At 41.2% G+C, this 12,503-nt stretch overlaps 1 protein-coding gene across 1 annotated transcript in view; it reads left to right on the top strand.

Annotated features, from left to right (window-relative positions):
• LOC144762795 (CD109 antigen-like) overlaps nucleotides 1-12,503 on the top strand; it is a 628,126-nt gene that overhangs the window by 496,366 nt on the left and 119,257 nt on the right. Inside the window, exons 20-21 of the mRNA XM_078648065.1 lie at nucleotides 946-1,059; nucleotides 8,599-8,814. Coding sequence (XP_078504191.1) covers nucleotides 946-1,059; nucleotides 8,599-8,814 — 330 coding nt within the window. The remainder of the gene's footprint in view (nucleotides 1-945; nucleotides 1,060-8,598; nucleotides 8,815-12,503) is intronic.

Below are 12,503 nucleotides of genomic sequence, written 5' to 3'. Positions count from 1 at the left end.
TGCATGTGATGAGGAAATAGCAACGTATAATATTGCTATTTGAATATCTTGAAACTTGCAAGTAGCGCAAAGTTCCAAGCGCACTACTGCCAATGTTTGTGAATTTGCCAAAAGTAGTAACTATGGGGCCCATTAGGATTAAGAGCAGATCGCCACCGCCCCCATGGCGTTGGTGATCCGCCCTACACGCTTCCTCGCCCGTCACCCATTTCCCCCTGCCATATTGGTATGGCAGGGGGTACCACAGGGGACGGGAAGCCCGTCCGCCGCAAAAGGGTTTAATATGGTTGCGGTGTCAGCCGCCGCCACGGAAAGCCATGCAGATTTTGACGTTGGGGGCTCCCAGGATGTTGGGGGCGCATGGGGGGGGTACCTACGATACCCCCCTGCATGTGCATGCACAACATGCATTTTTGGCATAGCAGCAGGTGATGCTGAGTGCCCCGCCCGCCGCAATGTTAAAAATGCAGGATGCATCCGCCAGTGTGGCAGGCGCATGCTAATCACCCCCACGGGACCGCCGCACTTATGGCGAGCAGTCCCTTTTTACATCAGGATGGCGGGTGGACAAAGTCCACCCGCCATTTTAATGATGCCCCAAGTACAGAGCTGTAGCAGCAGTCTCTTGGGCGCACATTTACTATTTATTTTTAAATCTGACACTTTAACCTTTGAAAGAGCTCTAATTGCAGTATTGGTAGGCGCCTGTACATGACTCCGCATTTAATCGTATGCATTACACACCTTGGATAGAGTAAACATGTTGATATTCAGTGGTTTACTTCTGTTAACACAGTTTTGCACAGCTTTTAGCAAATATATTAACGCTGCAAACTATGCCGCATAAAATGAACTGCTTCTCGCTGTCAAAAACAAGTAGATGGGTGACTGAGCAGTGGTATTTTTTCTATTAAGTAAACGTCTATCCTTATCTTCTCTTTACAGCTGCAAGTTTTCCAGGAATTCTACATTTCACTGAATCTTCCTTATTCTGTAACGAGAGGTGAAGAGTTTATTCTTGAAGTGGTCGTTTACAACCAACTTGGACAGACACTGGAGGTAGAGTAACACTATGTTATGTTCAGTACTGATTCCTAACTTTCCTTTTCAGTTACTATAGTGCTACATTGTACTCGTAAGTGAGGGATATCCATAAACAATATATTGGTGTAGAGAGCCTTGTCGAATGATGGAAGTAATTGCTAAGAAATGGGAGGAAGCAGGACTTGGTTTAACTGTTACTGCCCACAAACACCCACAAAGTCAAAACTTTGTGACCTACGAAGATGAGCTACTTTCTGTGAAGAAACCTTGCTCGCCCTTGGTCGCTCAGCACAACAAGCAACATCTTGGCCAGGTAAGATAGATAAATGTGATATATGTGCTGCAATAAGCCAGACTGTGATACAGTTACACTGTCCGTGTCTCACAGTTTCCAAGCCACTTTAGTTGAAAAGTCAAATCTAAGGAGAACTGTTACCAACGTGAAGGGCAAACAGGTATATGGATCAAAGTTTATAAAGAAAACAGGCACCCCATATGAAATAATTAAAAAATGGTGTTCAGCGTTATTTTATGATAAATACAAAAACATTGAGATTAACTACAATTATGTGACTGACACCCTGTTGAATGTTTCTATCGTCGGACTTGAAAACATTTCTATAGCCTTATAGCCCACCGTAGCTGGCTATACCAGCTATTAAAGGCCCGCTGCAGCGTTAAAGGCCTGAGCCGAAGGCGAGGGACTAAACAAGGCAGCAGGACTTTAATAGCCGGTATAGCCCTGCTACGAAGGGCTATAAGGCTATTAGATAATTCTGCCAGTAGAGAGCAGAATGTTCTAACAAATTAAACAAAGGTTTCAGGGTGCGCAAGGGCTTTGAAATCTCCTAAGGCTCCCTGAAGCCTTTGTTCACAGCCACAAAGAAGCATTGGAATGTTGGCGCTCCGGGCATATACCAGCCATTATAAGCCCGGAGCTACTCCATTGTGTTCAATGGAGCTTCCAATGTTCCAATGTTCTAATTAAGGTTAAAGATCTTCCATAGGACAAGACAAGAGTACATAACTGCAGAGTACTGCAGCCATTGAAATGCATTGTGGCCTCAATGGTCCCTCAAACTTCCCCGCAAAAGCTGGAATGGAGAAAATTTGCTATTATGAAGCCTGTGAGGTTGTGTTTTTTGGTGCAAGCTTGGCAAATTGCCCTGGTCTCAAGTAATGACATTGTAATTATATTGTTCTGATAGAATTGCTACTTTGAAGAAAAGTCTTTATAGATTTAAGACTTTTTTCTCAGGCACCATTCTCAGTTGCTAGATGGCTTCCTCCAACCACAGATGTGAAGTTCCACCCTAGCAAAGAGGTTTGTCCAACTTTCTCATCAGTTTTAGCATAACGCTGATTGCAGGTCCTGAAGCAAATGCTATTGCAGGAGTTCAAGACCGAGATGGTGGCAACTCTGCATATTTTGACAGGCATTCTTCAGTGCAACAGCATGCTGAGAAGCCTTCCTCCTATTAAGTTGGAGAAAGATTCTGTAATGGGAATAGGTGAAGCATAGCATTTTTTTAAACAAAGTTAATTTAAGTTTTGCATACCATGATGCAGATGAAAGTCATTTGTTGTCATCAAATTCAGTAACTTTTGATAGAATCAAGGAATCACTGACAGAATATCGAGAGTCAGAATATCGACCTAGAGAAATAACAATGCAAAAATATCGAAGTCAAGATTATCGACGTCCTATCTACATTATGGTAAGTACAAAAATATCTAAAAAAAATATTGATGTAAAAAATATTGTTGTTTAAAATAGCATTTTTTTAAGTTACAAAAATAATGTAAAATAAAGTAAATAATACATATAATTAAAATAAACATAGTTACAAATATTTTAAAATGTTTACAAATTATAACTAATATATAATGTAAAACTAAATTAAACATATACATATAATATATAATATATAATATATACTTAATAATATTTTTTAATAATTATTTTAATAACGTATACATTGTTTAAACATATTTTATTAATTACAAACACATCTATACACATAAAACAATAATATAAATAAAATGTTAAAAATATATATAACAAATTAAAAAAAATTACAATTCATTTTAATCTAATTATAAACTACATTATTTAAAATAATACAAAAAATATTAGATAGCTGAGAGAATAAAATTACTATTCCAACTCCAAACAGTGCACCAGTAGGGAAAATGTTGGATAGCGTAGGGGTGAAAATTACTATTCCCACTCCATTGAGTGCAACAGTAGGGAAGTTGTTGGATAGTGTAGTTGTAAAAATTACAATTCTCACTCCAGTGAGTGCAACAGTAGGGAAAGTGTTGGCTAGAGTTGGGGTAAAAATTACTATTCCCACTCCATTGAGTTCAACAGTAAGGAAAGTGTTGGATAGCATAGGGGTTAAAATTGCTATTCCCGCTCCAGTGAGTGCAACAGTAGGGAAAGTGTTGGATAGCGTAGGGGTTAAAATTACTATTCCCACTCCAGTGAGTGCAACAGTAGGGCAGTTGTTGGATAGTCTAGTTGTAAAAATTGCAATTCCCACTCCAGTGAATGCAACAGTAGGGAATGTGTTTGCTAGATTAGGGGTAAAAATTACTATTCCCACTCCATTGAGTGCAACAATAGGGAAGTTGTTGGATAGTGTAGTTGTAAAAATTACAATTCTCACTCCAGTGAGTGCAACAGTAGGGAAAGTGTTGAACAGCGTAGGGGTTAAAATTACTATTCCCACTCCAGTGAGTGCAACAGTAGGGAAAGTGTTGGATAGCGTAGAGGTAAAAATTACTATTCCAACTCCAGTGAGTGCAACAGTAGGGAAAGTGTTGGATAGCGTTAGGGTTAAAATTACTATTCCAACTCCAGTGAGTGTAACAGTGTGAAAAATGTAGGACAGCGTAGGGGTTAAATTATCATACTTATTAATTAAAAAATGTTTTTTAAATAAATAACATATTAATAATTAATTAAAAAAATACCAATAAAATTAAAGTAATATTTACTCAAATAACATGAAATTACTTCCAACTCTATTCCCCTATAAACGCACAACCCGCTACACATAAAAAAACATAATTAATTTTATTATCAATCAATCAATTAATAAAAAATATGTACCCATGAAAAATTAACTAACAATAAATTAATAAGCAATGCCAATTAAGAAAAATGTATAATTACTTAATTATAATAAATTACCTCCCACCCTATTCCCCTATAAACTCACAACCCACTACACATAAAAAATAACACAATCTAATTATCAATTAATAAAAATGTATTGCCAAATAATTAACAATACATTAATAATCAATACCAAATAATACAAATTAGAATGTATTTAATAAATTACTTCCCACCCTATTTCCTATAAACCCAAAACCTGCTACACATAAAAAATAACACATTTAATTGAATTGACAATTAATCAATTAATAAAAATGTTTACCAATTAATAATTAATTAACAATAAATTAATTAACAATAATAATAAATGAACATATACAATAAAATATGTATAATTAATATAATAATAAATTGATCAATTAATAAAAATGAATGAACAATTCATAAGTAACAATACATTAATAATCAATACCAATAAAGACAAGTATTATTTATTAATTATAATTAAATTACTTTCCACCCTATTCCCCTATAAACCCACAACCCGGTCTGATACTAAAACGCAAACTAATTTCGAAACATTTAATACATATAATTAAAAATAATTAAAAAACATTACAAAAAATGTTAAACACATACATTCTAAAATACATAACACTAATATAAATATTGATATTATTAACAACAATATTTTTGCAACCGATATTACTTACTTCGATATTACTTTGATATTATAAAAAACAATATTACTTACCTTAAGGTCGATATTCTGGTCACCAATATTCTTGACATCGATATTCTGTCCCTACGATATATAAAACTCGATATTAGTGTAGGTTCATAATAAAAAATTGATATTATGTCTGCATACCAGAATCAGGATATAAGGTTCTCCAGCCTCTAAAACTTGGATGTATCAGATAGATTTCATTCCAACAGACAACATTTATTTAATATTATGAGGGGGTCTTTTAGACCATCAACTGCAGACATTCAACTAGCAGAGAGTAGCCACAATAGGGAGGGATGCGAACGCATGACTGAGGACTGATATGATCACATGATCAGACTGATTAGTGTCACAGGTGACAACGGAGTTTGTACCTTCTTGAATGGGGCAGTCGGCTTCTCTAGTGCATATAATTGCTAAACCTTTGTCCACTTAGCCCAGTATTTGGGAGTTTCCGGACTTTTTATTAATTTAGCTGCTAGCAAAAAGTGGGAACACCGTTTACTAGTTGTGAAAGACAGTAAATGAAGGTACCCGTCATCCACATCTCAGTATAACAATCATTGTATTTAATAGGGTCCTGATAAAATTTCAAAGCCTTGTATATCATTTTTGCAGCAAAGCGATGCACTTTCTGGATATTTGTGTGCTGTGATATGGAGTGTTGTAGTAAAAGAGGCTAGTTGCAATTCCTTAATGGGAGGGTTTAGAAAGAGCCAATGATGAGATTGGATAGTTTAGGATAGCCGATTGATCTGCTTTTTTAGTGGAGCAAATACACTTAAATATCCAGTCTAAATCAGGTGCCAAAAGCCCTGGGAACCAGTGCCTGATAGGCTTGGTGTTCCAAATGTGTACCAGCTTAAGTGTTTCAACCTCTTCAGCTAAAAGAGAGGGAAATGTTTCCGGTCAAGTCCAGAGGTAAAAAATAAGGATGTAAAAGAGAACTTCAAAAACCATTGAATGATCGCTTTATGGCTCTGTGTCCAAAAAAATAGAAAGGAACCACAATGGCATTGACCACACAGGAATGACGACAAATGATATTAATCATTTCATATACTGGCACTCTCCAATGAAAACCTAAGTTACACAATTCATCAAGGAGCTAGAATTTGACTTTGACATCCGTCTTAGACTGTTAAAGTCTCAACTTAACAATAATGGTGTCGATTCCGATCCGGTAAAATGCGCTCCGAATGGTCGTACGGAGAGTTTTTTCCCCGTACGAATCGTATCCGTAGACGTCCCGTACGTACGATGAAGTACGATCCGTACTAGGTGCCGAACTCCGTACGAGTCGTACAGGACTCCGTACGACTCAAATCTCCATACGAATCTCACTCGGAACCCGCTGTACGCGACATCGCGGCACGTTTTTACGACCCAGCAAGTACGATTCGTGTCGGGTACGCGCCGTACGACCCTTTTCCTACGGGAGCCGAAAACAGTCGTAAACGCAGAGTTCGCGCCGAAACAGGTACGGAACGCCCCCCCCCGGGTACGGCACGTACCCCCCATGATCGCAGGGGTACGCGGCGTACCCCTGTGGTCATGCGGGGTACGTGCCTTACACCCAGCGTACATGGGGTACGCACCGTACCCCATGTACAGTGGGTGTACGGCACGTACCCCATGTACGCTGGGTGTACGGCACGTACCCCGCATGACCACAGGGGTACGCCACGTACCCCTGCGATCATGGGGGGTACGCGCCGTATGGTGTGTAGGTGATCGTGTGCTTTTCCGTACGAATCGACGTGTACCGTACGAATCGCGTACGGGTCGGCCGATCGGGATCGGAATCGTCCGGTCGTACGGTGTCTGTACGAGTCGTACGGAAACGGCTCCGGATACGATTCGTACGCCGGATTATTTTACCGGATCGGAATCGACCCCAATGTGTTTGTGTGTGTGTGAATCTAATTCATTGGCATGGGCAAATTGGTTAATATTTTAAAATCATAGTCCTACCACTTTGAGGGAGATGGCAATTTAACTATCTTTGGTTCTCTCATATTCCTATGACTTACACTATACATAAGTTGTCCTTACCAGAACGGAAAAGAAAAGAGCAGCCAATCCACATGGTAACTCATGATAATCCTAAGTGTGCGAAGGATATTGCTGGGTGTATTAAAACAAATGTGACTCTTGACCACCTATGCTTACTGTGTTTAATGTCATTTAGGAAGTCCAAATCAGAGCAGATACCACTGCTGAAGAAACATTTCGAGATATAAACCAATTGAAACGTGAATTGTGCTGTTATGACAATCCACATAGTCAGTGGCACCCAATATACATGTGCAAAACACACCGCAGCCCGGTGGCATCATCTCACCTTGTTCATTTCTAAGGGCTGGTTTGTTAATGCTTCGTATTTGTCCTGCAAAGTGTGCCTGGCTCCAAAGATTGAGAATTATTTCAGTAAGAGATTAGAGATAAAAGTCTTTGCAAGTAAAGCATTCTTTTATGTGGAGCTAGTGTAAAGAGATCCAGACTAAAGAAATATGATAATAGCTGATGCCTGTTAACAGCAGTGCAACTGCATGTTATAGAGTTTTTATATGAGACAGAACCCATTTCAGAAGGCCAGACGAGAAGCAGGCCTCTAGTCCATCTTTAGTAACTCAGGAACTTACACCACAGTTTGTGTAGAGGATAAAGTAACCCCTGTTGTACATCATAGGGATACTGCAAGTAACCAAAGAATTCCTTTATAAGATTATGGAACTCTAAGGTGACTTTCAATATCCTTAGCAAGTACGGCAGGGCGTACTTTATTCCTTATGCTGCATGGTCACACCATCACCTTTTCCGCAAAAAAAAAATTAAAGTTACCTCCTCACAGGGTCTTCCTCGCCGTGTTCTCTTTGTCACGTTCCTCCGGCCGGAACAGTAAGTAACCAGGCCCCCCTGAGCCAATCACAACACTGCAATGCAAAATGGTCAGAAGAAGGTGAGAGCTAGCAAACAACTTTGTTTGACCCCTGTGTTATAAATATATTTGTCAGTCTCCCATAAGTCTCCCATAAGGGCCATTCTTACTTGACTTGGGTCTCCGAACACAGAGCCATAATAATACTTATATTCGATTTAACAATAGATCCCTCACTTTGCCATAATTGTTCTCTACCAACCAAATGGAAAGGTGTGGAGCAGGGAACAATTTCATCTATAGACAACGTCTCAGGGCAACATTTGCTCATATGAAGAAGTTATATTTTTGGGAAATTGGGCCATATATTCTAAAAGCTAACGTATACTGTTGTATATTAAAAGGATATAGCTAATGACTTCGGTGTTTCATGGGGTTATAAAGGAAGTTTACCATTAGCCTCGTTCCTTTATATGGTGGTGATTTCCCCAGTAGCTTGCAATATCCTTATAACGTACAGCAAAGAGTACTTTATACAAAACAATATGTAACAAATATGTGAACATATCTTGTGCATCCCATTCCCTTGCTAAACTTTCTCAAAACACGTACAACCGCTGAACACTATATAAGTTCTGGTTTAATTGATTTTTAAAACAGTTGAACACGTTTTAAGTTCTGGTTTAAATGATTTTTGATCTACTGGTGCATGTTCAGGACTCAGAGTTGTAAGAAACAGTGGTGTTGGCAAGCACATAAGTGTTTCTCACTTTGTTCTAGTGATTTTGAAGGGCAGCTTGTACTTTCTCATTGCAGGTTACAGTTACACTAGACCTCAGTGATTCTTTCGAAATAACAGGCACGTATACTGCCGGAGCTGAACCAAATCTAAGGAAATCATCTGTGCCAAGCCAGTCAGGACGAATTGTTCTGTTTCCCATAAAACCAAAGTGGCTGGGTGAGATTAACTTTACAGTGAAAGCTACCTCGTCAGCAGCATCAGATGTAGCGACCGGAGTGGTCTTAGTAAAGGTAAACAGATCTCCTCTTTCTTCTTCCATTCCTCCTTTGTCATCTTCCAAATACCTGTATTTAAATTGCATTAAACTAGAAAGTGCTCTTTTTTGGACAGTTTCTTTCCTCATTATAGTATTTCACTGTTGCTGATCCAATGAGCTTGAGTGCAAAGTGTTTCTTATACAACTAAAAACAAACTTATATAGCATTATAGCATAGTGGTAATTGTTGTGTACAGCTAAGGCTAATTTTTTCTCCCAATTAACACAGTACTTTTCCCATGATTCCCACCAAGCCTTCTGGAATTTCTCCATGGCTCCTTCTCCACACGCAGATTTGTCTTAAATGTCCTGCCATCCTCCCCTACATTTTTTACAGGCAGAATCTCTACCACCATGTGTTCCTTCACCTACCTGGCCTGCTTCTTCAAAGCTGTGTTCTGTCCTCTTCCAGCCACAACTTATATACCTTCCTTCTCAAGTTCACTGTCTTCCCCCTCAGGCATGTGCCCTTGTCCTTGGATTCCCTGTCTTGCAGTCTCTGCCCATTGAAAGAAGCTTCGTCTTTATCATCACTACCCTGTACCAATCTGCTTGAGGGATGCCATCTGATCATGCCATTTACCCACAGCTTACCCCATGCTTTTGCACATATTCATACACCAGGGCCAAGTCCTTCACAATGTGCAAAATACATCCCATGGACAATTGACACAATCTCTGTAGATCCTCGGTCCCAGGTCTTGACACCCTTGGATGTTTGCAAATCTGCAATGTCATTTGCAGGCTATACACCCTCCTCGCTCTGCCAACTTACTGCCCTCTCCTGGTTACCTTCATTCTCTGTGATTGGTGGGGCTGGATGCTCATGTTCTTTCACTGATTAGCATTATGTTCTAAACTCAGACACTGTTTGACTTCTCCCTTACCTTGATTCAGTATCAAGGATTCATCTTCTGTGCCTGTACCTTCTGATGACAGCAGAGTCTTCACCAATTCTAACCTCTGTTGCGCTCCAGTCTTGGTGTGTGCCGCTTTTGATGTGGCCCTGGTGTGTGATGATGATTCCTTAAACCTTCCATCTACATTTTCCAAATCTCTATGTGACCACTCCTGATTCCCATCCCACATCTGCAGCATTTCTCCAGTATGGAACCCCAACCCTTAACTCCGACCAAAGCGATGCTGTGCTACTCCTCTACTGAAGAGAGGAGCCACACACCAATACCACCCTTCTGTGACTGCTTGATCTCAACTCTACTACACTAAACTGGTACTTCGTGCCATTCCCAGAATTTAGATAGCAGCCCAATAAATCTGCAGCATTTCCTAGCTTTTACTATCAGATGGCATCTGTAATGCACCCGAGAGATTCCCTCTGTGCACACATTGTGGTATGTAGCAAGCCTGTGATACAACCTATGGCATATCACTGTTGCTCCACCCAGTTCTGTTCATCCTCAAACCCTCTAGGTGGATAGCGCTGATCCATTTTCCTCCATTTGGGGGCATCCTTGGAAATTATATTAGAGCCAGAAGGCTTTTGACACCCTGAGCAAGCAAAAGGGTGAAACCTTCAATCTACAGTTCATTCGGTCAGCCATGTTTAAATTTGTAATTTCTTTGACAGGAAAGAAGAATGCATGTTAGTTTTTTGAAGATTTAGGGGGTCATTAGGATCTCGGGCGGATTGCCACCGTCCGCATGGTGGTGGCGATCCGCCCGAGATTGGTCCCCGTCCGCCGGGGACCACGGCAGACGGAAGGACCGTCTACCACTTTTCCGCCCGGTCGAGAAGTTGACCGGTCGGAAAAGAGTTTAATATGGTGGCGGTGTCTGCTAGACACCGCCATCCATATTATGATGGGGCGGGAACATGCCTTTCTGTGGCGGCATTAAGGCATGCGGGAATCTCTTCCCCAGGGATTCTGGGAGATAGGGTGTGCACATGGGGCATAGCTATGGTACCCCCCTGCATTTCAATGTACAACGTGCCAGGTACCTCACGGTGCCTGTCACGTTGTGCATTGAAAAGCACAACATGCATTTTTGGCATTGCGGCGGGCGGTGCTTTTAGCACCGCCCGCCGCAATGTCATAAGTGCAGGATGCGCCCACCAGTGTGGGGGGCGCATCCTAATGGGATGTGGGGGACCGCCGCACCCTTAGCGGGTGGTCCCATTTCCCTTGTCCACCCGCCATATTAATGAGCCTTAAGTATTTGTAGGTTTCATGATACTGGCTTTTAAGTCAGAGGTCTTCAAACTGTAGGCCTTCCTCCCCTGGGGGTCCAAGGCCGCATTCTTAAGTGGGGGTACAAATGTCTCAACACGTACTTTTAAATGAAGGTGGCCCGGAAGCCCAACTTCATTAATGTAGTGCATTTCCAGCCTGTCTTCACTTACATACAGCATTTGAAGTGCTTAAATAAAACGATGTCAACTGTTATCCAGAGTGCTATGGTGGTAGGGTCCAAAACCTGGTTAAAAAAGATCAAAATATTTGGCAAGTGTCTTGTTTTTTCACTTTCTATTCCCTACCTATAAAATAATGTAGAAACCTTCAGTGAAATATAAATTGTAGTTAAGCTAATTGGTTGGAAATGCAGTCATTTATGTTATGAAATTCCACTATGTTAATGCGATCTCTGAAGATGTGTGCGGAATAGTTACTTGTGTATTTACAGTACTGCGAAGGACATGCCCTTTAGGGTGAGTCAAAGATCACCTTCAGAAGCAGAGCTTTCATCGACCAGACCCCTGGGGCCTAAGAGTAATGACCCAGGGGAAAGAGGAAAGTAATGAGATCCTTGGTTAGCATCAAAGAGCAGACCCAGAGGAAGGGGTTCCATAGGGGTGGTCATTTTTAGGTGTCGCCTACGCATCATGCATGCGCTGCATAGGAAAAAGACCTTTAGAAATCGGTCCGGTTTTGCAGGCAAAAATGTGCATGTGTTGCATTGCTTTGAATGGCAACACGTGCACGTTTGGCGATTCCCTTGCGGGAGCAAGCGACGCCATGTGTTAGCAATTATCGCGCTTGCTCCCGCACCCCCACCCCCTATTGCGCGAGGTGCGCGCACTTGTTTAAATCATGCTCCCATCACATTGGCGGGTCACCGGAAAGTATTTTTTTCAGACATTCGCAAGTGGGTGGTTCATTGTTCACTCAAACCATGGGAACATTTGCTTACTAGGAGTTTTCCCAGTATTAACCTAGAAATGTGAAAAATTGGATTACTTCTGAGAGGGGCGGAGGGGTGCCAAGAAATATCCATCAATAGGACATAGCGCCTTTAAAGCATCATTTAGATGTTCATCAAGTATTCTTTTGCTTCGTATAGTGCCAAGGTGACACATGAAAGCAACTTCATAATGCTTGGGGATACATGTATAATACAGTGGGAGATGTTAAAACATATACACTCGCCCTACGATATTGACATCCCTTCGTGCGGCATCCCACTTACAAAACTTCTGCAGACGCGGGAGACGCCTGTCGAGGCTTACCTGTGAGGAGACGGGCGGAGAGCACTACCCGTCATTGTGAGCACCGGGATCATCTCACCATGGCGCAGGCAGCTGAAAGCCCGAGGTGCTGAAGGGCTCGTGTCTTCAAGGGTAGCTGCCAGGCGCACGCTCAACTCTCTGCCCGTCGTAGATTTCCACTGGGTACCTGGCCAGCTCGCTTCCTGGACCGGCACCTT

This window comes from Lissotriton helveticus, chromosome 6, assembly GCF_964261635.1.
Source record: "Lissotriton helveticus chromosome 6, aLisHel1.1, whole genome shotgun sequence".
In the NCBI taxonomy this organism is placed as follows: Eukaryota; Metazoa; Chordata; class Amphibia; order Caudata; family Salamandridae; genus Lissotriton; species Lissotriton helveticus.
The sequence above is the reverse complement of the archived record's forward strand: the minus strand, read 5'-3'. Positions and strand labels throughout refer to the sequence as shown.